This window comes from Drosophila novamexicana, unplaced genomic scaffold (genome assembly GCF_003285875.2).
Source record: "Drosophila novamexicana strain 15010-1031.04,08,12 unplaced genomic scaffold, DnovRS2.1 tig00000193-arrow-pilon, whole genome shotgun sequence".
In the NCBI taxonomy this organism is placed as follows: domain Eukaryota; kingdom Metazoa; phylum Arthropoda; class Insecta; order Diptera; family Drosophilidae; genus Drosophila; species Drosophila novamexicana.
In genome coordinates this window covers 7170299-7198064 of record NW_020824787.1, presented here as the reverse complement: position 1 = coordinate 7198064, position 27766 = coordinate 7170299, and the positions used below count along the sequence as shown (strand labels likewise).

The 27766-nt window shown below is 39.8% G+C and overlaps 2 protein-coding genes and 1 long non-coding RNA gene across 6 annotated transcripts in view; 1 reads left to right on the top strand and 2 right to left on the bottom strand.

Moving 5' to 3' along the window:
- LOC115759177 (chaoptin) overlaps positions 1–25852 on the top strand; it is a 57510-nt gene extending 31658 nt beyond the window's left edge. Inside the window, exons 2-6 of the mRNA XM_030700051.1 lie at positions 330–634; positions 10902–11046; positions 21070–21180; positions 21628–24898; positions 25664–25852. Coding sequence (XP_030555911.1) covers positions 331–634; positions 10902–11046; positions 21070–21180; positions 21628–24898; positions 25664–25840 — 4008 coding nt within the window. The 5' untranslated portion in view covers position 330 and the 3' untranslated portion in view covers positions 25841–25852. The remainder of the gene's footprint in view (positions 1–329; positions 635–10901; positions 11047–21069; positions 21181–21627; positions 24899–25663) is intronic.
- LOC115759180 lies at positions 18285–25729 on the bottom strand. 2 transcript variants are annotated; one of them, XR_004017508.1, is made up of 3 exons: positions 25652–25729; positions 19933–20026; positions 18285–18409 (listed from the first exon to the last, which is right to left on the bottom strand). It is a non-coding gene; the product is annotated as an uncharacterized LOC115759180 (long non-coding RNA). The 2 variants fall into 2 exon arrangements; XR_004017509.1 differs by lacking the exon at positions 18285–18409 and adding an exon at positions 18419–18634.
- Positions 25803–27766, bottom strand: part of LOC115759178 (protein shuttle craft) — a 63106-nt gene continuing 61142 nt past the window's right edge. For 2 of the 3 annotated variants that reach the window (XR_004017506.1, XR_004017505.1), the window contains one exon: positions 25803–25881. The gene's annotated coding sequence lies outside the window, so the exon portion shown is untranslated. The remainder of the gene's footprint in view (positions 25882–27766) is intronic. The other variant, XR_004017507.1, reaches the window with a different exon arrangement.

Here is a 27766-nt window from a genome sequence, read left to right as displayed (position 1 = left end):
ATATTTTGTATTCCTAATTTTTAAACTTTTTAAAAATTATATTATATAATTTTTTATCTTTATCCAGATCCATAGACTAATATTTTAATTATATATCTGTATTTACACAGGTATTTAATTATTTATATTAAAATTGAAAAATGTGTAAAGATAAAGATATTTGGTCATATAAGCTACCTAAGAAGTCAGAACTGTGAGTCGTTTTTCCTAGAAAAGTACTCCCTGCAAGTTATCTGGCATCGCCGCACCTTATAGGCAGACCCACAGATTAAAGAAGAGAATCTTCAACCCATTGCTAACTGTTTTCATTGTCATCTTTCTTGTTGCAGCATGCACCTGTATCTGGCGCTAATATCGTGCCTCGTGTGCACCGCCCACTGCTGGCAGTTCGATGGCGGAGGTGCTGCTGGGGCGGGACACAGGGCGATGCAGCGCAGCGCCAGAAATACGGCACGCGCTTTAGCGCGCGGTCCGCCGCCGGCTCGAGGATCGGCCGCGCTGCTCGGCAGCCAGCAGCAGGATGTGCTCTACGCGTGTCCACTCAACTCGATGTGCCAGTGCGCCGGACTGCCCAACGAGACGTCCACGCTGATTGAGATTAATTGTAACGAGGTGGCGCTGTACAAGTTTCCAGGTGAGTCAGCACACACGCACACACACACACACACACACACGCATACAAACATGTACATGTATGTATATTGGCCAGCTGCTGTCAAAGTGTCGCTGACGCAGCAGCAGAACCAGCAGTTGCCTCAAACTTGTCTCAGTTTTATTTATGTGGCAAATATTTTTGTTCGGCTGCGCAATAAATTGGCAGCCAGTCGACAATGCCACTTGCCACAACCACTAACCCCCCCCCTTGCCCAACACCTCCCCCCCCCCTTCGTTCATTCGTTTTCTGTCTCTTGCTCTGTTTGCCGCCTGCAGCGCATTGTAATTTTTTAATGAAGCTTTCAAACGGCTTTGTCCTGCCGATTGCTGCTCCTGCTGCTGCTGCTGCTGCTGCTGTGTTACCCACAACAAAATTAAATCTTACATTTAAGTTTGCCAATTAGTTGTAAAAATAAAGTTTTTTCGGCTGTGTCCTGCCTCGGTTTCGTCTGCCCTGCTCCTCGTGCTGCTTCAGCTGCGTTCGGCATAAAGTTTTTAACGATTGCTGTGGCAAATTCCACGCTAATTTTGTAGTTTTTAAGTAATGAATGGCAAGTTTTGTGCTCCATTGTCATTTCGTTACCATTCCGCATTCGTATCATCCCCCCTTCTGCCCCCTCCAGCATGCACTTGCCCCTGTTGTCTGCTTGTTGTGCCACAAAATATTGCTATTACCTACAGTGCTGCAGAATGCAAACAGCTGGCCACGCCCGCTGCCGCCTTTTTGCAAGTTGCGGCATAAAGTTGCGAATAACCACAAAACTGTTGACTGGAAACACACACAAACACAGACAAACGCACACAGACACACAAATTGACAGGCCCTCGCAGGCCAGGCAACTGCCAGATATGAGGGTTTGAGCCATTGAAAAGTTTTCTTGGCTTACAATTGGCCCTGCGCTTGGATTTTCTTTTTTTTTTTTTTTGGCAGGGGGGCATGGCCGGGCTGCCCTGCCCGGACCTGCTGTTATATCCGCATTGCCAATTTATCTGTCACAGTGTTCGACGTATTTCCAAAAATTTACTTACCATATTTGTATTCTTTTTCTTATTCTTGCATTTTCTTTTTGTAAATTTACATTTATCGAATTTGCATGCATTTGCCATGTGGCTTGTTATATATATATAATATAAATATATATATATATATATATATATGTATCTTTCTCCAGCCAATATGGTTATGGCAAAGTATTTCTCATGCTGTTGTCTTTCAGTTGGAATATTATTTTGATTGCCAGAGAATTCGTAACGCATAGCAGGCAGCACTCAAGAGACTTATAAGGCACATCTTATATCTGACAATATTAATTTTGATATGGGAATAATATAAATTTAAATAACTTACGTGGGTAAAACATTTATAATTATCGAATAAACCCGCTAATGTATTCTCTCTAGCATTCACAAAATATATAAATAAATAAATTATGTACATAGAAAAGAGCACAAAATACTGCTCTAGTCGGGAGTGCTCGACTTGTTAATACTCTGAACCTTCCTTAAAAGCTCCAAATGTACGATAGCTATAAAATGAAAGGTATTTGATCTTTATATATTATACTATTCTAGAAAGTACCAAATTTGGTGACTCTAGCTCTAAAAATCGAACAGATTTGCTCAAAGAACAGTATTTAAAAATCGATTTTTATCGATTGCTTGGAAACGGAGTTATCGATTATCGGCAACAAACTCGTGCGTGCACTAACAGGACTGACGTTCAATATTTCAGTCTCTAGCAAGAATATAAGAATATGTTCTGAGATCTACCCGTTCATCGATCGACTCGACTATTGATGGTAATTAAGAATATTTATACTTTATGTCGTTGGAGATGCTACCTTTTGCCTGTTACATACATTTGCACAAGCGCATTATACCCTTTTTATTTCCAATGGACACAGAGCATACAAATTAAAAGCCAAAAACCCAAACAAAGTGCACAAATTTCCAATTTTCGATTTCTGCATATTATTAATATTAATAGATGACAAAACTTTAAGCTGGGTCAACGAAGATGATTTGTTTTGCTTAATTTACATTTATTTGCCGAGCATATTTTTATTTAACATATTGATTTTTTTAAATAATATATTCTGATATAATGCCATCTACCAATTTTTGCGTATTCATGAGTATTTCTATAATAACAATGTTTTATTCAGTATCAAAATGCTTGAATCGTTTGACGCGTTTGTCTGTCCATGTTGCAACTGTTGATTAGCAATCTGACAATTTGGGGCATGCAGCCTGAGGATGGTCTGGCGTGGCATATTTTCCCTGTGGGCGTTACAACAATTACAATCTGCTCGCTTCAAACAATATATTCAAACAAATGTCTCACTTGAATGCAATTTATGTCTTCCATGTCGCTGGCTTGCATTGAAGAAAGTGCAGAAAATGCACAAAACTTTTGGCAATTAGCAATTCTAATGTAGAAAAAACGAGCTGTGTGGGCGGGATGCTGGATGGGGAGCGGTGCATTTGGGGAAAACACTTTGCTTGACAGTCTGGCTAATTGCGTGCCACGCCCATTGTGGCCGCCGTCCAGCGCCCACAGATGGACATTGTGTGCTGTGGTTGGGTTTGGTTTTGGCCGCAGTCCACAGTGGCATGCCAGCCAGCAGGCTGCAGGCTGCAGGAAGCAGGACAGAGCAGAGCAGACGTTGCATACTTTTCGGGGCACACGCAAAAATACACAAAAATATGCAGCATGCAGCGGGCAGCGGGTTGTGGGTGGCGGGGGAATTGCAATGATGATGACAACGACTTGAAATTCATTAAAAATTCCAAAATTTGTGTTGCCAAAAATATGTGACTGTGGCAGCAGCAGCAGCAGCAGCATCAGAAGGCAGGCAGCTGCCGTTGGCCCGGCCAAAGGCAAATGTCCTGACGACACATACAAATCGTAAAAAAATATGTAAGAAATAGTTATGTTTGATGTGTGCAGAATAAAATACACATTCAGACATATTTGAAATGCTCGCTCTATTTCTATGCTCCGACACACCCCATTCCCTGTGAAATAGTACACCGATTTTGATTAGATTTAGTTCATATGTTGCTAACATACGAACAAGGCTTGATTTGCATTGTTTGAGAAAACGTTTTATACAAGGGTCTAATACTCAATTGATGAGAGCTAAAAATTATATAACTTCGATTTTGATAACATTTTGCTTTTATAATGAATTTTGCCTCAGATATCTTTAAAAAAATATAATAATAGTTAGAATAAAAAAATTAAATTAATTAAATTAAATGAAAGAAGATTAAAAAAATAAATGAGTTATAAATTAAAATAAAAGATTTATTTAATAAAATCAAAAATTAAATGAAAGAAGTTCTATTAAAGCTAAATCTTTGACAACTTTATGATATAGTGAGCCGATCCGATCCCACTGCGACAGCTATGGGGCAACCTTCGGAAAGTTTAAAAAATTTAATATTTAAGCAGAGCTGTTTTTCATAGAAACAGACAGACGAATACTCTGGCAGATATGTTTTGGTAAACATTAACAACTCAGCTTGTTCTCATTAGGAATATAAATACCCTCTGTCAGGTCCTTTAAAAGAGTCGGAAAGATACACAAACTTTTGTTTTGGGTGATTTTAAAAGTTAAATTTGTGTTGTGTTCAGTTCGTAAATGATATTTAAGCCAGAAATGTGCAATTTAGATTTATTTTTAATGTTATCTGGTCATTTTCACGCTTGGCCAGTGCTGCTGATTCGCCCCTCCCTGGGGCAGCTGGCCCACATGCAGCAACAGACAAACAACAGACTTTTCATATGCGATTCGGACACAATTTTCATGCCGAAACTATTTCTTAACCAGAAGCAAAGCTGAAACAAAATGAACGAACCGAAGCGAACCGAACAAGAGGCAAAAAGGCGGCAGGCGGCAGACAACTCGCACAGCTGCCGCATGTTTCCTGCTGCTGTCATCCATTTGGCTGGCGCTCCTTCTGCTGCTGTTGCGGCACACGACACAAAAGTATATGGATATAAATGAAGCCCACAGTTGCTACTAGCAGGCATCGCCTTGCCTCAATGAATGCCGGACCAAAACAATAACTTTTCAGCTGACGTAATCTTCATCAGCACATACGTTGCGAGGTCAAAGGCCAGGCTGAGGGCGAACGCTGCACTTGCCAGCCCGATTGGCTGCCCTACACTGTGGGGCCTATGCGTTCCATAGGGCTGTAAAATTGAAAGTGTATGTCGTGTGTGTGAGTGTGTGTGTGTGTGTGTAGCGAGAAAATTGAGATGAAAGATAACTCTCAAACCATCTCTGTAAAACTTGATTTATTACTTTTTCGAAATATTTCACATATATAGATTCTTATTTAATTTAAGGCTCTTTTTGGTTAACTCACTTTTATATCAGCTCAAAAAAATGTTAGGTTTAAGCTTTGCTCGTTCTATATTTTGTGGCAATTAATTTATGACATTTTTATTATGTATATAAATATTTTTTTGTTTATTTATTTTCATTTATTATTTGTTTAGATGTTCTCTAATGTGATGTTTTTTGCTCAAGAGATAAATATTTAAAAAAAGTATGTCTAACAAAAGTTAAAGATGAGGAAACGCCAATTAAAAAACTATTTGGTTTTAAATATCATTTTTTGTGCATATGCTTAGCTATTCTTTTATTGAGCCAAAAATTTTAAGTTTTCAAGAAAAATATTAAATCTTTCAAGTCAAAAAGAATTCAATGAAAAGCATCTTATGCGTAAATTTTAACCAATATTAGACACTGAACTTTTTTTGTTGAATAATTACAATTTAAATTATAGACCCTTTGTTTTAATCTTGCTTTCTTTGCTTCTTTAAGCTTTTATTTTTAGGCTATGCATTATGGCAGACATCTTAAATAATATATCAACAAAATCAACCAAAAATATATGCTTTAAATATTGGAGATATAGACAGATTCTTAATAGTTAACATAAAATTCTATTTTAAATATGCTGCATGCGTCTAGCTTTTCTTTGTTTCGCCAAAAATGTAGCATTTTTTAAGGTTTCTGCTACATATTATAAAGAAATATACCAAAGAAAAGAAAAAAGTGAATAGAGCAATCAATGACGCTCTCTTTTATAAGGAGTACTAAAAGTTTATATTATGAACAAATTTCTCTGCTAAAGGCTTTATTAAGTTCGTAAAAACACAATTTTTAGAAAAAGTATATACTATTTTATTAAATGTTAGCTGTGGTGTTCTTTCTGTTAAATTTATTAGTTTTTCTTGAGCACATGTTTTTTTTTAATTTATACATTTCTTGGAATTCGTTGATTTTTGTACATTAATTAACTTATTATATTGTGCAATTTTTTCGTTATTTCAAGAGTTTTTTTACTTTGAATTTCTTCGCTTATTTCGTTGATTAATTTTTGCTTACATTTTGTTATGAAATTTTGATTGTGTACATTTTTCGGTATTTCAAGAGCTGAGCCTTTATTTTTAATTGTATTGTCATAAACTATAATTGCTTGGATTATCGGATTTTATTTGAATGCTTTCAATCATATACATATTTTGCTGTGTGCTCATGCAAAATAACAAAAACAAAACGATAGAGTAAGGATATTTTTAATACAGTTGCCTTTTGGTATGTAAGAATGGTAAAGCTCGTAAAGTCTGAGTTTGATGAAAACATCCTGGAAAACCGGCTTTTTTCCATATAAGAACCTACTTTTCAACCGATTTCAACCGATGGACAGATAGATAGATAGACAGAAGTCAGACATAGATATATCAACTCGGCTGTTGATGCTGATCTAGATTATATATACCTTATGGGTTTCTATGCGTTAGAAGGGTCTAATGATAATAAATAAATAAAATAGCGAGAAGCCTTTTGAATTAAATACGTAAGTATGGCGAAACTTTGTGAATTCTACTTGCCGTTTATCGCAAGAGGCAGCAAAACATATTTAAATATTAATTTGCAATAGTTTCATAAAGCAGCCCCCCGCCCAAATCCCCGACTACTCGAAGTTTCACCCTGCTTGTAACTTGTGGCATATTTATACATATACATTTCTTTTTGTCCTTTGGACCATGTGCTGGCCAACTAGTAGCTGTTGCTGTTTCTGTTGCCAGTTTATTGTTCTTGTTGTTGCTTATTTTTTTATTTGCTTGCTTTTGGCGAGTTGAATAAACACTTGGCAAGTGACGCAAACGAGTGGCATGGTGGGGGGGATGGGTTGTGGGTTGTGGGGGTAAGCGACAGGAACGCATGGAAATGGCGACGTTGGCAGCTAAAGTAAATAAATAAATATGCTCGCCATTTGTCAGAGAATTGACTTGAGGCCATAAAATACAAGAAGCCAACATACGATGGACATACAACTATGCCCAACCTGCCCTGCCCGCCCCTCAGGCAACTGGCTACAGCTTCAAGTTTATTAACGCCATATGTTGTGTGCGTGTGTCTGTGGGTGTGCCTGTGTGTATGTGTGTGTGTTGCTTGTCCACTCATAACAACAGCAACAACAACAGCAGCAGCTGAACAGCTTAGATATGCACACATTCACACATACACACACACGCGCACACACTGTTTCGGCCAAGCTGGCGTCGTGCATGGCGAATGCGTTTTGGCCACGTTTGTTGCCCGTTGCGCGTGTCAACAGGGCGTATGATTAATATTGTATTAATATGCGATATGTAATTAAGATGTAAGCTGTTTGCGTATATCGTCGTTTAGTGTGCACGTGTGTCCCTGTGTTTGTTTGTGTGTGTGTGTGTGTGTGTGTGTGTGTGTGTGTCTGTATTAGCCATGTTTTGGCCACATAAAGCATTTCAAAGCTATTTTCAGTCTTTAAGCTGTGCCTGCTAGCGTTGCGAGCTGTGCAAATAAATACATTTTATTTTTTATGCCATGAATTCGTAATTTTTTAATAACTGCATTTGGGGAAATCATGAATTTGTCCTATTAGAAATTCAAAATAATAATTTGCCTGCAACAATAAAGTTAATTATCATCCTAGTAGTACATTTTAATTTAAATAGTAAGGAGAAAGCTACGGCATGCCGAAACTTTGATACCCTTGTAGTGTGTGTGAGTATGGTTAAGCTAGTTAAGGCTGAGTATGTTGAAAATATCTTGGAAACCAGAATATTAGATGTAGTTTTTCGACCGCTTCTTTATATAGAGCTATGCAATATAGTAGTGGAATATTGATAACACTTGGCTCGATATGTAAGTAGCTTAGTTCAAATAGCAAAATGCTGGTTCTAGTCAAGATATTTTGATAAGCAACAAAATTCGCCATGCAGGAACCTACTCTTTTGGCAATTGTTCCAATTGCAACTATACGATATAGTTGCCCGATCCGGCCTGTTCCGACATATATGCCTGCAACAGGAAGAAGACGCAGTTTCAAGACTGAGAAAATAGTTCGCATAGAAACAGCCAGACGGACAGAAATAAATCAGATATGGCCATATCAACTCGGCTGTTGATGCTGATCTAGAGTATATACCTATACTATATAAAAATATAAATATATCACATCTCAAAGCAATATTATAATACCTTCTAAAGAGTATACAAACCGATGACAGACTGACTGTCTAATTGGATGAGTTTCTAACACAAGTATAATTTACAATAAATGAAATGCAGCAAAAATACAGTTCATGTTTCACAGGCTGAAAGTGTCTAAACAAAAACCCTCATGACTAAAAACAAAAATAATATTAAATTATTAAAAACGTTGAGTGTCTACTTGATGCCAATTTAAACATATCCAATTAATTTTAGGTTTCACTTACATTACATTAAAAGTAGTCTATGAAAAATAGACAGTCTGAAAATGGACAATTAAAAAAAAACACTTCTAATAAAAATTATAAGAAAATTAAATCGTTTTAAGTGCTAACTAGAAATACAATAATGTCAATTTAAACATATTTCAATCTTTACTTACAAAAAGCATAAAATATATGAATGCAGAAAATAAAAATATCTATAAAGAAAATAAATACTTTTCTTTATGATATTTTCTACAATATCAAATTAATATGAGTGAAACTTTCACTCAGAAAATTGTAATTAAATTTCGGTTTGGTTAGCAATTTGTTGTCCATAATTTATTTACACTACGTAATTGTTTATTAATTGTTTAAGTGCAGTCAACTGTAGGAATTTCTGCTGAATTGATGCTGTTCATGGCCAAATCAATGACAAAATCCTGACAATCAGCAATCGAACTTCACTTTGACTTTAGCCCGGCAAACACACAGAAACACACACGCTGTCTGTTCATGAGAGCTACACATACATGCATATTGTACAGCCTGTCAATGTGTGTGTGTGTGTCTCTTATTTTGAAAGCTGTCAGCCAACCTGCTAACTAAAAATACCCGAAAAAAAACGAAAGAAAAAACACAAGTTTGCAACAAACCAAACCAAACCAAATGAAAGCAACAAAATTAAAAAAAAAAAAAGAAAACAAGAGTGAAAAAGAGGCAGAGAAATGACAATTCACGTAAAAAATTTTCAATTAAAAGCGAAAAGTGCATTTTCATGTTGCACGTCAGTTTTCTGGCCCGGCTACTGCGGCCGCGCTGCACTCACTTCTCGGCCCCGCACTCGAACAAAAAAATATTACGCTTTTTCTTCTTATTTCTTTTTTTGTCTATTTGCTGCGGTGGTTTTGGGCGGGTTAGCTGCGAACTGCGGCCGGGGCGTGGCCAGGCAATGTGACACCCAACAGCCGCCCTGCGCAGCGCAGCGCGGCGCAATGCCGTTTGCTTGAGCTAAGGCCAGGCCATAATTTAAGCTGACAAGCATGACATGGAAATTCCCTTTGGAGCAGAGCATTCCGTATAATCAGGCTAAAAACACATGGTCACCAGGCGCCGCTCACGGGTTACGGCTGCCGCTCCTCCGAGAGAGAGCCGCGGGCGCACTCCAAGGACCTTGTCGCCATTGTTAATTAACACATGCTCAGCGAATCGCAAATTAATTGCGACACTTCACACACTTGCCCCGCGCTCCAAGTCGCTCTTGAAACACCCATTTTAAATACTCGTAGTCGTCGTGGCCTTCACCCCAAGCCATGTTGCTTTGGCTTATAACGTATGATCCATAAATAGGGTGCTTTAGCACCCAAGATACGATAACTAAGATGTTCGGGGATCAAAGACTTCAGTTCTCATATTGAAACGTTCTCTGTAGCGGGCTAACAATCGGATAATTCCGTTGAATTGTCATGACTCTTTAAAGTATATATAATCAGCATCAACAGCCGAGTTGATATAAAACCCCCAAAACCGTGAGATAAATGTCTATTAGGCTATCAAAGCTTCAGTTTGCCAAAGTACACAATATTTTCTCGGGGTTTTTGTCTTGAATTATGGAAACTCGCGAGAGTTATGCAATCATGCAGATTCCAGAATATCTTAAAATCCTTTATCCTACCAACCATTCCGCAGGTGTTTCCAGTTTCCGTTTCCATTCCATACCTGGTATAAATCTGTATATATATATAAATCTGTATATATATATTGCCAGGTCCAAGAAGTATTTCTCAACATATTTGGTATTTGCAATGTTATCTTATCTATTTTGCTCTTAATGTTATATAAATTTTGTGCAGAACTCCTCCCCGGCCCGCCCAACGCTGGGCAATCAAGTAAAGCGTTCTGCGCGTTGTTTGTTTTGCCAAGGATGTCACTCTTCCAATATATCTAAAGTGCCTTTTTAAATTGCTTTGGTCGTTGGGCCATTATGAAGACGGCTGGGCGGGCTGCGGGGTACAGAAAACGGAAAAAGCGCATAAAAATCAAAGTCCTGCCCCGTTGGCTCGGTGGCCAGCAGCCTGCTTCCCAATGCTGGGAGTGGGAGGGTTCCGTTCCCTCTCCGCCTCGTCTGCCCCCCTCTTGGTCTATTGTGTGGGCCAATGGCTCGCTGATGACCCATTTGCTTTAACGCGCCTGCTATCAAACTGCCAAAACAAAAGCCATCATCGTTAGCCTCAGAAACCCGCTCCCCCCTCTTCCATCGGCTTGCTATGCGGGTGGCGTGAGGGCGCGGATCTGGAGCTGTTGCCTCGGGTTATGGGAAACGCTTCAAATGCCGTTTAAAATCAATTTGAATGATGAACTGGCCGCCAATGCTGGCAGCCAGCGTCACTTTGACTTGCTCGCCATCGGCTCAACCATATATGCAGCTCCAACTAACTCTCCCCCTTTCTCTTTCTCACTCTCTCTATCTCTTTCTCTTTCATAGAGTTCATACACAGCAGCGTGCGCTACATCGAAATGTCCAATACGCATCTGCAGAGCGTCGACGATGAAACATTTCAGGGACTGCGTCTGAAGACACTGAAGTTAATCGACAATGAGCTGCAGGACATATCCGAGCGCAGCTTCAGGTGAGTGTGTGTGAAGGTCAACACCTGTGATGGGGTGGGCAAGGGGCAAGGGGCAAGGTGCAAGGGGCAAGGTGCAGGGGGCAACTAGAGTCAGCTAGGGGACTGAGGACTACGTGTACTGGCATTTGCGATTAGGGTTATCACGACCTAAGTGCTGAGCCATGATGATGCACTCTGCCTCATAAAAACACACGCCAAGCACACACGCGCACGCACACACACACAAACGCGCACAAGTACATTTACATATACATTTCATATGTTCTGATGATGCGACAGTTTTCCAGGCCTATTTATATAGCCCGTGTGCGTCAGTTTTTTACGGCTTTTTCTTTTTTGGCATTTTTGTGTGAGTGTGTATGTGTGTGTGTTTATGTGTTTGTAGTGCAAGTGCTTACACACACACACACGCATTTATATTTTACAACATATAACTGCAAGTTGTAAAAAAGGCGTAAAATTAAGTTTAACAAACGACTAGCAACAGGGAGGGGCAATAGGGGGGGGGGGCACGTTGGGCAGTGCAGCGTGTGCGATGTTTGGGTGTGTTTCGTTGCGCACTCAGGCTGCAAATGCAGGCAGGAAATGCAAACTCACATGGCGAATACACTAGAACACACATACACACACACACTTACACACACACACAATCTCATTCAGACAAACTGCGGGGCAAAAGAAAAACTTTCAAGCGCTATTTGTTTGAGTGTAAATAATCACAAAAAGAGAAAAAAGCACTTATAAAGCAACAAAAAAAGGAGTATAAAAATTAATCACACTAAAACGGCAATTTAATACTCTGGTAAAACCATAGACATTATCAGTTTAAATAACTTTTATCTTGGCGAAAATCTAATCATTTTTTATGCTTTCCCTAAAGCATATATAATTTACATGCAGCTTTATATTAACTTTTTATAAGTAATATTTTGTTGTAATTTTTGGAAAAGTTTGCTGACGCACTTCTCAATATGATAAATAAATATATCTCTGATATAATACATGCTAGGCAGAGAAATCGCGTGCCAGAGAGAGAGAGAGAGAGAGAGAGAGATGGAGAGAGAACGAAAGAGATAGTGACAGGGAGAAAAAAGAGCAAGAGAAAGAAATTGTAAGAAATAAAGAGACAGAGAGAAGGAGATAGAGAGGGAGCGAGAAGAATTGTTATGAAACCCCAAAAAAAAAGCGAATAATAAGAGGAATAAATGCTATATAGGCTATCTTTCTCTATATCCTTCTCTTTCTCTCTCAGTCTCTTACCTAAATATTTATTTAGATATTGATAACTTTTTAAAAACATAAACAATCCAAAGCCAATAAGAAACCTAGCCTGACTTGACTTAAATTTCGCGTCCCATACCTAAAAACGCATAAAGTCAAAAAATATATATTTATACGCCTTGTAAATTCCACATTCTTAAGCGTATACATTGTTCGGCCATGCTGCCATAACGTAGTTCGACAACTAAAATACCCTACGCAGGGCCATAAACCAAAAGCGAGTTAAAAACGGACTCGAAATATGCATGTTCTGTTGTAAAGCGCACACTACTTTCATACATACATGCATACATGCACGTATTTCGTCAGCTTTTTTGTGCTCCCGCACAACACACATCACATCAAACATGTGACTGTGTGTGAAGCGTTACCCACTCTCAGTTCCTCACTCTCACCCAACCACCCACCCCCTCCTTCTCTCACACTCCCTCTCTTTTGGTTCTCTTTACCACTCGACCGCATTTGGCAGTTGTTGGGTTTTCTTGTTGTTGGGCGGCATGAAATGAAACGCGAAAATTTTTTAACGAGCACAAAGAGCCCAAACCAGTAACCGCCCCCATACCCCCCCCCCCCCCCCCCCCCCCCCCCCCAACCCTTCTCTGCCCCCTTTCGCCTAGCAGCCCGCTCGCCACAAACCAGCAACCGCATCCCCACCCCGCTGCGCCATACATTTGGCAAAGTTAAATGGACGCACGTTAACAGTTTGCGCAGTTTTTAAGACCCCCCCCCTCTGCCTCTCCACCCGCCCGCTTGCCCCTCGCCCAACCCAGACACAAGTAAACAGATAACGTGGGACAGCGTTGGCAGCGGAGCGGGCAGAGCTGGCAAATAGACACAAACTCGCTCGTCATTAACAGGCCGCATCTCAACTTAAATCAAACTAATTAATGTGCACAAACCTGGCAAAATGTGGCTAAAATTAGCCCAAGCAATCCGAACTCCCCCCGCCAGCTGCCTATTACCTACGCTCCCGCTATCCTCCCCTCTCTCTCTCTCTCTCGCTCTGCCCTTCTCACGGCTGTGTCGTATGTTAATCAAAAAGTTAGTTGAAAATCTGAACCCAACTTAAAAAATTATGATGGAAATATGCTGGCATAATAAGCAGAGCAAAGAGTAATCTATAAATAATAGAAGACACACACACACACACACATACATGCTTTTAATGTATTTATTAGATCTTTTCACACTCCAGGCCAGGAAGCCTTAATTTATTTTAAATGAGGTTTAATTCATTCTTGGTAACAAACCCTATAGAGGAGCTTCATATGAATTTTAAAGTTCAAATGAAAGTAACAGGTATCAAATTCGAATAACTTCAATTATTAATTATCATAAAAATATAATTATAAAATCAATAATATAAAATAAATAATACAACTATAAAATTTAATAGAGAATATTTAATAATTATACAGCAAAAATGACAATATTCTCATGATTATATACATGAAAATGAAATAATTATAAAAACAACAATAGCTAAGATTAAATACTAATAGTGATAATAATTATAATAAATAACAATATCAAAAATATTAATTATAATTGAATTAGTAAAATAGTAATCAAATCGTTTTCAAAACTACAATGTTTAATAAATAATATACTATATATATAATATAGTATATATATAATAAAGTTATATATCTATATAATAATATAATACATAAAAAACAAGTGAGAGTTCTAGTCGGGAGCTCCCGACTAGGGGATACCCTGAACCCTCTTTTTCCAACACCAAATATATATATATATACGGACAGACAGACGGACATGGCTAGATCGACTCGGCTATCGATGCTGATCAAGAATATATATACATTATGGGGTCGGAGATGCTTCCTTCTGCCTGTTACATATATTTGGCTTTCGCACAAATACAATATACCCCTACACCCAGCACAATTCTTGATTATTTAACTATGCTATCGAGTTTTCACATAAAGGCAACATAAGGAATGATACGACGTTGACCCACATGCCGACTAAATATATAGTATAAATTTTACTCAGTCATCCGCTGGTATATCAGAAGTTTCTGAAAGAAGTTGAATGGTTGCGCATTCAGTTGAGTTTGGAACGTGCTGGACGACGGTCAAAGAACATAAAACAATTCACATCTTGAACATGATTGGGCTCTGGGCACTTCTCGCCCTGATAACGCGCACAGGCCAGGCCGCTGATAAGGCCTTTCCACTGGAAATGGCCAACTGCACAAACCTCTGCCAGTGCTGGTTCCGCAATGATACTTCCTGGCCTTTGCTAAGGCCAACGAACTGCCTAACTTTCTGTTCGGACGACCACACAAAGCCCTGCTTCGATTGGACCAAGTGCCGTGTGCTGCCCGACACCTGTCAGTTATTCTGCGGCGGGGCAGCCTCGTCGTACAAGTGCGTTGCAAGGGACTATTCCATTGGCATGGACCATAAATCTCAGCTGCTCGCCTGGTTGTCGTATGTGGGCTATGGACTTCTTGGCGTGCTGTGTGTCTTGGGCCTTCTCTTTGGTGCTATGAAAGTATATAAATTTCGATTAAGAACATGACACACCTATAATATAAAGCAATAATAATACCTAAATATTATAGCACAATTGATATAATAATGTAGACCAAACGACGGAACATGTTCCCGATCGTAGTCGTATACAGTTGAACTTTGTCGTTTTTGTGTAATAATATTTTCGATTAACGCTTTCAACGATCTCTGTGAAACTTCCATTAAAATCAATGCCAATTGCAATGAAAGAACTTGATACAAGCTTCGACTCCAGTAGTATAAATTCTTTTCCCGGTGCTATAAGTAAGAAAAAAAAAACAAAATAATTGAAAACCACAAACATCATGAATATTAAAAATAAACAGCAACAATAGTTACCATTCCAGACATAAAATTCACTCGGCCGTTTGATCCCGTATTAATACGACTTTGTTTAAATGTAATCAACATTATACATAAGCCCTCTTTGCATTGCCGACGAGTTCGTCTCACTCAAATTTATCACATGGCAGCAATTAAAACTGCGCCTCAGCACAATAGTCTGACTGTTTAACAATTGACAACTGGAGTCAAAGTTGTGCAGAAAAAGTGGGCATACAGCAATTAGAGCAAGCCATGGATCACAAAAGCAATTCTTGCTTTGAGTGGAAAGCATCAATACAAATTCGACAGAGCGCGAGAGAAAGGTAGATAATGCACAAGCAACTACACATATGCGTGCATAGATAATGCAGAAGCGAACACACGCACAAACAAGTGCATGCGGAGAGAGAGTCGCCAAATATATGTATGTATGTATGCATGCATATGTATGTATGTCTGCTTGTGCATTATCTACTTATGCTTGGCGCTCAGTCGAATTTTGTTGCTGACACGACTTGCTCTAATTTCTGTGCGCCCATTTTTTGTGCTCTGCTTTGCGCACTCGCAACTCAGTTCTCTTTAAGTTAAGCCCCTGTGTTAAATTTCACAATAAGGCAGACATAAGTTTATGCACAGCCACAAGTTGTCTCCAGCTGGTTGTCTGAGATTGTGATCCATGCTTTATGTGCAGCATTATTGAAAGAAATTCCAACAAAATCGCTCCATTAATAATAAATTTTATAGTAGACGCCAATTAACTGACATGATAAATTGTAATGGGCACATACATGTATCAAATGAACAGTTTCAATAGTCCACCACATTTTGAAAAGGTAAACATATATTTTATAGATCAAACCTTCTTCAAATCAAATACAACTTGGCTGTGCAGAATGTGCTATTTACCACTGGGGATAAACTAAAGCAGAATTCAGTTGCGAGTGCGCAAAGCGGACAAAAATGGGGAAGCATACAAAATTGAGCAACAACAAAAATTCGTCTAAGGTACAAGCAGACATGCATATATACACAATGCAATTATTTGTATGTGTGTTTTTTTTGCTTGTGCGTTATCTACCTTAAATTGTGCTCACACGAATTTTAGTTGTTTATCTGTCCAAGCAAGAACTTCTCTTTTGATCGATGGCCTGTTCAATTTTCTGTGCGCCCATTTTTCTCGCGGCTATGCGTTCGCTCAACTTATTTGTCTGATAGTTTAACTTATCAATCAATTGCACTTGCTAAGTCTGCAGGTCTTATTGTGCGTACTTGTGCCAAAATCGCCCATTTTATAAAAGTTTTTTAAAAAAGTAAACTAAAAAAAGTTACCTAGAGGATATTGCTCTTTATCAAAATTTAAAATCAATATCAATCAACGAGCAATAAAGAACTTGCGGCTGTGCAGAATTCTAGCCCTACTTGCATGTGCAATTTACCACTGGGGTCAAAACTAAATAGAAATCAGTAGTGAGTGCACAAAGCGCACAAAAAAATGGGCGCACAGAAAGCTGAGAAGGTGCTAGGCATCAATAAAAATTCGACTGAGCGCGAGTAAAAGCGAGATAACGCAAGCCAATACACACACAAACAAGTGCATGCAATAAAATGTGAATATGTATGTCTGCTTGTAATTCGCACTCAGACGAATTTTGGCTGCTTATCGCTCCAAGCAAGACTTGCTCAATTTTGAATGCGCTCATATTTTGGTCCGAGTGAAATGATATGTTTAACGGGCTGCAGATTCTGCACAGAGCCGAGCTGTTAACTGCTGCTTGGGTAAGAATGTGGCGCATGTTTTACCTACAGATCAGACAGGTGTGAACTACGGCAAAATTTCCATCGCTATAATTTAAGCTAAATCCTTTTTTTTATTAATAAAAGTAAATAAAAATTATGCTTATTATTATTCATAGGCAATATTGTGTCACATTAGATTCTGTAGAAAATCAAAATCGGACTTAATTTAGCCCAGCTAGAGCCTTTTAATGTTTAATAAAGAAAATAATTTATTCTTAATTTTTTTTCAGCTTTATCTTTTGTGCTCATGATTAAGGCAGATGTTTCCTAGATGACCTTTATATCCATGGTCATTCAATACCATGGATATAGTCCTAGCTAACCTAAAAACCCGAATACTGTCAAAATGCGCAAGTTATGGAGAATCGTGTATGCTTTTTCAGTGGTTCCTAGTTGACTAATACACCCTTGGTTAGATCATACCATCGAGTTAGTCCTGGCGAACCTAAAGGACCAGATCCCTGCGGAATTCGCATGGGAATGGTCCAAAAACATGTATGCATTTTGTTTCAGCAACCCTGTACATGAGCTGCAGCAGCAGCTACAGCAGAAGCTGCGTCTGCTAATTAAAAGTCCTTTTTACAGCACTCATTTAACATAAACTATAACTTAACATTACTCATTTAACATTATCGGTGGCTTAACAGCACTCATTTTAAATGAGTTACATTTTTGCCCTTTTGGGTATGCAATAACATTTTTTCGGCAGCTAAAACTATTTTTTGTCGACCTTCTGGGATTTCTGTTCGCCTGGTATTTTTGGGAAATTTTAGCTACAAATTTGGGACCCAGCCGGCGACAAGGGCGCCCCTTTTGGATATGCAATGAATAATTTTCGGCAGCTAAAAACATTTTTTATCGACCTTCTGTGCATTTCTGTTCGCCTGGTATTTTGGCAGATTTTAAGAAAAATCTCGGCAGCCAGCCAAAACGACATAGCTCCGCCTGGAGATATGACGTTCCAAAACGACATAGCTCCGCCTGGAGATATGACGTTCCAAAACGACATAACTCCGCCTGGAGATATGACGTTCCAAAACGACATAACTCCGCCTGGAGATATGACGTTCCAAAACGACATAACTCCACCTGGAGATATGAAGTTCCAAAACGACATAACTCCGCGCGGAGATATGACGTTCCGAAACGACATTTCAGCCGAATTTTAGAAAAATCTGGTCAGCCAAAAAAAAAAACAGAAAATTGTTGATTTTTTTAAATTATTTATTTATTTATGCTTTAATTTAAAAATATATTTTTTTAAATGTAATTTTACTATTTATTTGTCTTAAAATTATACAGAAAGAGCAATAATTATAAATGTAGCTTATTTTAACTTAAAATTGCTATATCTGGATGAATTTAACGCCTATCCTGGAAAGAAGTGTTCTAGAAAGGATTGATATCCTTAATTTGTCAATCTGAAAAGTAAAAAACACATTTAAATAAAGCAATTCCAGAAAATATATAATCGTATTCTGAGCAGAAAAATAGCCATAACTCGGGCATATCCTTGCAGATTTTCAAAGGACATGGTACATTAGGATCGTAGAGTCCACCTGCATCGATCTGCATTAAAAAATTATGGGGTCATCTAAGAATCATGGACTTGGTAAAATTTCAGTCGCGGGCGCAAGGAAAATTGGCTGAAAACACAAAATTACAGTAAAATCACGATAACTCTGAAACTACAAGGACGATCTCGATGTCCTTTGGCCAGATGGTGGCCCCAGTCAATACAATTTTTTTGACACATAGCTCGCCAGGATATGCAAGGATACGACCGAGCTAGAGACTATTTTCTTTAGAGAAATTTGTCCTTAAAACTTTTTTGTCTGAAGGACTTTCGTCCTTTGGATTGTATTTTCTTAAATGGGAGGGCGAGGACTATTTGCTGGCCAAAGGACAACATGATAGGCCTTTAAATGGTAAAGTTAGCCCGAATTTGTTCGGTTTTGGCCAATTTTGCGACTAAACCCCTATGAAAATTTTTGTGAAAATTTTTTTTCGAAATATGAAAATTCTTGAATGCCAATTGATAGTCCTGATCCCCACGAGTTATAAAATGTATATCCTTTCGATATCCTTAAGGATTTGGCTGAGTTATGGCTACAAATAAAATGTCCTTTTTATAAAAGTAGCCATATATCGGAAACCACAAGGACGATTTTAATGTCCTTTGGCCAGATTATAGTCCTTGGCCATACGATTTGTCTAACACATGACTTGTCAGGATATGTGAGGAAACGGCCGAGTTATGGCTTTCTCAATTTAAAAAATATTTGTTGTAATATCTTGGCTGTCTGAAGGACTTTCGTCCTATGCATGGCATATTCTGGTAACAGACAATGGGCACCATAGGTTGGCCAAAGGACATCACGATAGTCCTTAGAATGGACAAGCTATGGCCGATTTAATTTTTCATATCCTTTTTAGGAAAATAGTCATATATCCTAAACTATAAGGACGATTTCGATATCCTTCGGCCATTTGATACTGATATTCGGAACGAACAATTTGACATACAACTTGTCAGGATTCGCAAGGATACGACCGAACTATTGCTTATTTTCTGTACAAAACAAATGTCCTATCTTGTCTGTCTAAAATACGTTGGTTTGTTTTTCTTTCCAAATTCTAAATTGGGTAAATCAGCACAATCGGATATCTGAAGGACATCATGATCCTATTGCATATTTTCTATAATAACAAATGACCTGTTATCTTGACTATCTGAAGAACGTTCGTCATTTTCTGAATTGAATTGAGGGGATAAGGACAATGAGTTTCCCTCCGAAAAATTTCCACTGACCTATGACCAATTTTCTGTATGCGGTAATTAATTATTTACACACGGTATGTGGTGGTGCGTGTTTGTGTTGGAGTATTGATGTATGTGTGTGTGTGTGTGTGTGTGGCATGTGTTGATTTCTCTGCTTCTTACGTTGCGTGTTTCTTGCGTGTTGAGGTTCAGTTGTAAATGCATGTGAATGTACTAAATACAAAGCATTGCACGAGGGCTGCCACAGTTAAAGTGCCTGTAAATAGATAAAAAAAAAACAGTTTTTATTCAAAATAATTCAACATTTGAAGATGGTCGTTTATGATACATAGACGTATTTATATAAAAAGTATGCAAATAGCAAAAAGTTTGATGCGAGGGTAGCTAATGACAGGAATAGAGCTACTTTTCGAACTGCTCTCGGCTTATGCACACGTAAACACATGCATGCTCGAGCCTTTTGATGACAAACGCACTCACGCACACACACACTCATCTTAAATGGGCGACCACAAGTAAAACAACAGCAACAACAAGAGGAGAGCAGCGAGCTGCCGGCAAACAGCAAATGGCAACCAAAACGCAAACCAAAGGCAGCCGCCGCCAACAAGAAGAGCCGCGGGGCGAAAAGGATACGATGGGGAGGTGAAGAAGTCGCCTAGAGCGAGAGAGAACAAGAGCCCGCCAAAGGAGCCACAAAAATTTGGTTTGCGTTTGATTCTTCGTCGCATAAGCAGCAGAGCCTGTCAGCAACAACAACAATAACAACAACAACAACTATAACACGAACAAGAAAGCGCAGGAATAACAAGAACGCGCAGCACTAAAGCAGCGACGCGACACAGCTTTGGGCAGAGGCTGATGCTTGTTGGCAAAGCCTCGTGGTTTTCATAATTGAGGTCGCTCTTTTACGCTCTTGCTCCCGCTCTCTTTCTCTCTCTTTCTTTAGTGTTTGTACTGCGTGTATGTGTAACTATTAATGGAGTGCAGCGGTAACTGGATGCCGTGTGGTGTTGTCCTGGCGGGCGGAAAGAGGGCTCGGGGGTCAGGGGGCAGGTCACATGACTCGTCGTCGGGTGTGCGGTGCGTTAATTAAGTTTAAATATTTGTTTTCTGACTTGTGTGTTGAATATGTCAAAAGGCAGGCGCCACCTCAATAAGCGGAGGGGCTTGACGCTTGGACAGTGGGCGTGGCCAGCGAAACTTTTAGCATTATAAACGTATCACAAATACATCAACTTGCATATAGATAACCTCCCTATCTCTCTCTCTCTCTCTCTCTCTCTTTTTCCCATACAGCACAATGACGTACTCTCTGATGACACTGGACATCTCGGGCAACAAGATGCAGCAGCTGCCACTGGAGGCACTGCAGAGATTGCACTCGCTGACGCGACTCGTGGCGCAACGGTAAGTGGATTGACTTCAATTTCTGTTGACACGACTGGGCGTGGCAAAGTGGGAGGCACCTTGGAGTGGTGAAATGTACACAGAGAGAAATTTAGTTGAAGAAAGAAATCTAGTACTAAATTTGATATAGTTTAGGCAACTAATATTATGCCACTATATGTATGTGTGTCGAAATTTCAGGTCCCTAGCTCTTATAGGTTCTGAGATCTACGCGTTTATACAAACGGACGAACGGACAAAGGGACAGACAGACGTACAGGGCTTAAATCTATTAACAATATCTTATTCTTAAGAGATTCTTAAGAGATTCTTGAAGTACATGAGATATATCTCGAAAAACCTTATTTAGTTAGATTGAAAGAGTTGTATGCACCAAGCTAGCTAGATCCCTAATCCATATCTTTCTAATTAGTTCAATACGATGTCTCTCTTACGTTTCCTTGATAGGAATCACATAACCAGCTTGGAGGGCAACTGGGAGGCACAGCACGATACGTTGCGTTCCCTGCATCTGTCCGGGAATGACATAACAGAAGTGGCGCCAGGTGGTGCTCAGGATTTGCTTGCCAGTCCTGGCGATAACAGTTCACAGCCGAGCAGCTTGACTGCGATGCAGAGTAGGCTGGATGGCAGCAATACGTTGCATGCAGCTAATCCTGGCGCGGATCGGGCGGGCGGCCGTCCCTTTGAACAGCTGCAGAAGCTGCTTTGGCTGGACTTGTCCAACAATCGCATAACCCATGTGGCGGCCAACTATTTGCCGCGCTCACTGGTGACCATGGATCTGTCCAGCAATTTGTTGAGCGTCTTTCCGCAGCAGCTGTTCGAGCAGCTGCCGGAGCTGCGTATTGTCAGTCTGCGGGACAACCTGCTGCGCAGCGTCCAGTGGAAGGAGTTGCAGTTGCGTCCGCTGCGCATGCATCTGGAGAAGCTAGATCTGGGTCAGAATTGCATTGAGCACCTGGAATCGGATTACTTTCAGCAAAACTACTCGGACGTGCACATACGTGCGCTCAACATGGAGCAGAACTATGTTGGGCAGCTGCCGGCGGAGGTCTTTAAGGACACGGGCATTGTGCATCTTGTGCTGGCCTTCAATGCCATCAGCCGCGTGCATCCGGTTGCATTTGAGGGCCTGACGGATACGCTGGAATACTTGGATTTGGAACGCAATCACCTGACCACTGTGCCGGTGGCTATATCCACACTGCATCGCCTGAGATATTTGTATCTCACCTCCAATCAGATCGATCAGCTAACCAATTTGCCCACATTTACGGAGAATCTTAAAGTCTTGAGCCTGAGCGGGAATAACTTTACAATGATACCCGTTTTGGGCTTGAAGAACTACACACAGCTATCCTATCTGAATATGGGCTACAACTCCATAGCTGATATACCCGAAGGCATCTTTGCCGTGGACGGTTGGGGCGCCAACCTGCAGACTATTCTGCTGCGGAACAATAAGATAACGCATCTGCATCTGGGCTCGTTTGCGGGCCTGGAGCAAATACAGGAGATTAGCCTGAGCTTTAATGATATAACCATACATCATCCTTTGGTCTTTGAGAATGTTTCGCATACGCTGAAAATACTGGAGCTCTCGTTTGCTGTGTTCCCGGCCAGAAGCTTGGAGTCTCTGGATCCGCTGGATGCCCTGTTGCCGCTCTCACAGCTGATTTGGTTGGGCCTGGACAATAACAATCTGAAGAGCATATCCAATGAGTCGTTTGCGCAAATGCGCGAACTGAGCTACATCAATCTGAGCTTCAATCAGCTGAAAGCACTGCCGCGCGGACTCTTCCTGCCGGATGCGCACAGCCATCTGGTGGAGATTGAGCTCTCCTACAATGCCCTGGAGCGCTTGGAGCCGCAAACCTTTCACAATCTGGGTGACTTGCAGACGCTTAATCTGCAGTCGAATCGTTTGCGCAGCATTGCCCGTCATGCCTTTCACAATCTCGAGTTCCTACGCTATATAGATCTATCGTACAATCGCTTGAGCAACATATCCCATGCCGCTTTTACCGTGCTGCCCAATCTGGCTGCACTGGATCTCATGCATAATCAGCTGTGTGCCATATCCTTGAAGTCCTTTCACTACGTCTCAAATGCTACAACTCCGCTGCGCCTCAATCTAAGCCACAATCACATCTCGAGCTTCGATGATGAACTGAGCAGCTATATGTATATATATCAGCTGGACATCAGTCACAATCATGTGGCCAAGTCGGATAGTTTTACCAATCTGGCCAATACGCTGCGCTTCCTCAATTTGGCACACAACGCTTTGGGCGCTCTGCAAAGTCACGCGTTTGGGGACTTGGAATTCCTGGAGATTCTGAATCTGTCCCACAACAATCTCAGCTCGCTGCGTCGCCGCAGCTTTCAGGGTCTGAACAGCCTGCAGGAGCTGGATCTCAGCCACAATCAGCTGGATCAGCTGCAGGTGGAGCAATTCTCGAATCTGCGCAAGCTGCGAATTCTGCGCATCTGCTCAAATCGATTGCGCGCTTTGCCGCGCGAAGTGTTCATGAACACGCGCCTGGAGTTTCTGGACATATCCGACAATCAGCTGAGCGTTTGGCCCGTGCCGGCATTTACGGACATCGGCTTTACACTGAGATCCATTCAGATGTCGCGCAACAATCTGGAGTATCTGGACGCTTCCATGTTTGTCAACTCACAGTTCCTCTACGACATAAGTTTGGCTCGCAATCGCATTACCATACTGCCGGATAACACCTTTAGCTTCCTTAACAATCTAACCAATCTGGATCTGTCCGAGAATCCGCTAGTTACCACCAATTTGCGTGAGGTCTTTGTGCACACGCCCCGCGTACGCAAGCTAATCCTTCATCACATGGGCCTCTATGTGCTGCCCACACTGAAGCTGCCGCTGCTCTCCTACCTGGACGTCAGCGGCAATTATCTGCAGGAGTTGTCGCCGCTGAGTGGACTGCGGCATCTGCGCTACGTCAATATCTCCCACAATAAGCTCATCAATGCCAGCTGCGCTGTGGAGCATTTGCCACCGTCTGTGAGGGTTCTGGACCTGGCGCACAATCCCCTACGTCGCATCACTCTGCACGATCTGTTGAGCTTGCGCCATCTGTCGGAGCTCAACCTGCTGGACGTTAAGGTGGCCAATCCGCAGGCCTTCTCAAAGCTGCGCTCGTTACGAAAACTTCATGCCAGCTCGCATGCAAATCTAGGCGATTTGGTGGCCCGTCTGCCCGGCCTGCAAGAGCTGCGCGTACACTGCCTGGAGCCCAATATTGGGGGTCAACTGCTGGCCAAGCTGGCCAACAATACAAAGCTACAGCTGTTGGAGCTGTACGGCAGCAATGTGCAGACCATATCACCCGCTGTCTTCACTGGACTCTCGCGCAATCAGCGGCTGAAGGTGAAGATCTCCCATACGCGCATCTCGGATCTGCCGCCAGGAATTTTCTATACACTGCGCGAGGTGCCCCACCTATCCATTGATATCTCGCATAATCGCATCAATGCATTGGCCGCCGACAGTTTTTATCCCAATAAGAGCTACTGGGATGCGGTGGGCACGCGCAGCATTATGGGCGGCCTCATAACCTCGCACAATCCGCTCGAATGCGAGTGCGGTCTGGTCTGGTTCGGACATTGGCTGCGTCGCTGGCTGCGCGAATCGGCGCAGATCAAGGTCATACAAAAGGATGACCTCAAGCGTATGGTGCAGGTGCGTCTTAACAAACCAATAATTATTTTCTACTACTCATTCTTTCTCTTTAATCTTGGTTTATTTTCGCAAAAGCTACCCCTATCGGTTGCCGATATGCGTGTAAGCTTTTTTATCGTTTCTATATAATTTAAGAATTAACTCAAAGAAATATTTAAAAAATAAATCGTCTTTTGGCAAAGCTATAAGACTATCGATAGTTAGACACTCTACTCGATCAATATCTATTAATAGCTATCCAAAATATATATGAAAGATACAAAAATATGTATTAGAAATAAAAGTAATTGCAATCAACAAAAGTATCTGCAAGGCAGTTGATAATCATCGATAGACAGCTCCCTCAAATATAACTGGAAGATACAAAAATATTTAAAAGACAAAAGCAAATGCGAGACACAAAAGTGAAGAGATGAATGTATCTTACTCATAGATTTCTATCTAACAAATATGGTTTAATTGACTGAGATATTTCTCAACAATTTTATTATCCCAAAGTTAAATTGTAAACGCAAAGTTACTGCTGTAGCTCACACAAGCTTTTATATCTCACAAACACTTTTGTATCTTACAGATACTTTTGAATCTTTCAGATACTTTTGTATCTTACTGGTAATTCTCTATCTTACAGATACTCTGCAACTCATAAGTGGTAATATACCACAATTATGATCAAGTTACTTATCTTTTTGTACCTATCTACCAAGAAAATGTATCTAAGACGCTTGTTTAATTCTATCTTGAATTTCTTACCTCTTTAAACAGCGTGCGCGAGCCAACACCTGCCACGATACCGCATCGGGGCGCCATTTGCCCATACTGGAGATTTTTCCCGAGGATCTGCTGTGCCAGGCCAGCGCCTTGAGCAGCTCCGGTCAGCGCATCTTTCTGTTATCCTTTGCGGCTGCGTTAACGCTTCCACTGTTCACCATATCCCTTTGATGTTGGCTCTAGTAGCTGATGCAACTGGCCAACTGAGATGCCTGTTGGATAACGATAAAATATATGTATGATATTTGTATATAAAGTTGAACATAATATATATATAAATATATATGTACTAATCGTAGCCAGAGTTTTGGCAGCACTTGGAATTAGCTAATGAACCCAAACAATAACGAAAAAGAATAGAAAAAAAAAATAAACAGCAAATCGGTTTATGTCCACTCGTAATGTATAAGTTTTATATATGCATATATAATATGTAAAATTATATATTTACGGAAAATACACACATATATAAAGTAGGACTTTAAAAGAATGCGGCACGTTGTCGCATTCTTTCAGCGCCAAGCGGTCGGAAGTTTTCATATAAAAATATAAATAATTTTGGAATTGTTATTCAACTTATAATTCATTTACTCATTCCTTTTCTGGACTTAATATATTGGCTAATTACTTCATCCTAATGGCTCAGTAAACTATTTTCGACACTAATTAGTGCTCACAGCTGTTCCGTATTATTATTTATATTGTTTATCATGCGATACTCTTGTCTTAGCAATTATTTTTCATATAATCATTTATTTAGTTACCATCAAAAGACCATTAGGTAATTTAAGTGCAGACGCTACACACCCTGTCCGCTTAGCGCTGAGTCTTGGCCAACTTAATGGTAATTAATACAATCGATTACATAAAATCACAAACACATTAACACACACAGACAAACAAGCGGATATATGTTGATTCCTAATAGGTGACAAGGACACACACATCATACTTATTTATAGACACACCCACACACACACACACACACACACACACACACACACAATTAGAGCGTAGTTAATAAACACTTTTGCATCTATAGATTTAATAGACAATTAAGTTGTTAATAATAGTATACATGAGGTATATATATGATATATATATATCTATATATATATATGAGTAATTTTAAAAGCTGAAACCGATTCTAGATACAAGTATGGAATACAACTTAGCAACAAGGCCAATAAGTAAATGATAAATAAATAAATCTATATTAAATAATTTAAAAATAAAAAATATAACTAAATATATGAATACTTAAAGATACGAATATGAACGATCAATTGGATAGCAATTACAATGGTTTTTTAATGAACGTAGAAAAAAGCGCCACATTGCACACTTATCACTTACAAATATAAATTAAAAAAAAAATACGAGGACTACTAGGGGTGGGCTTACGAACTTTGGCGGCAGTCAATTTTTAACACACATATAAGTACATATCAGTTTTGGCAAAAGTAATATAATAAAACATAATGAAAAGCGTAAACATTTACAGAGTGCACACACACACACACACACACACTCACACACACACGCGACTACAATATAAATACCAATTAAATGGCATACATTATCAAACACAATTTTCCAACCAGTTTTTTTTTTGCTATTGTTTTTGTTAATTGTTTTTCAAAATAAAATCACCTTTTTGTTGTGTTTTTTCGTTACAACAATGACAATCGTGATACTAATTGTAGTTGTTTACACGACGATGATGCAAATGCACAAGTATAATAATAATATTTAACAAAAAGAACTAAATAAACTATTCACTGCGAGAACAAATGAATAAATTAATTAAAATAACCGAAACGATGACCCACGCGATTTTGTGGTGCGGGTTAAAGGGTTCGACTGCTGCTGGTCATGAAATAAATATTTTTATTCCTTTAAGCAAGCATATTCTTTTTGGGTTTTTGCAATTTTTGTGAAAACATTTTTATTATTAAAATATCATATTGTAAATACATGAATATACAGAGGCAGCGTATATTACACATATTATGGCATTGCATTGAGTTCTATTTTTTTTTCTATCATTCCTATTATGCCCAACAGCAAAAGCAAAATTAAAGTAGTGGAAATTAC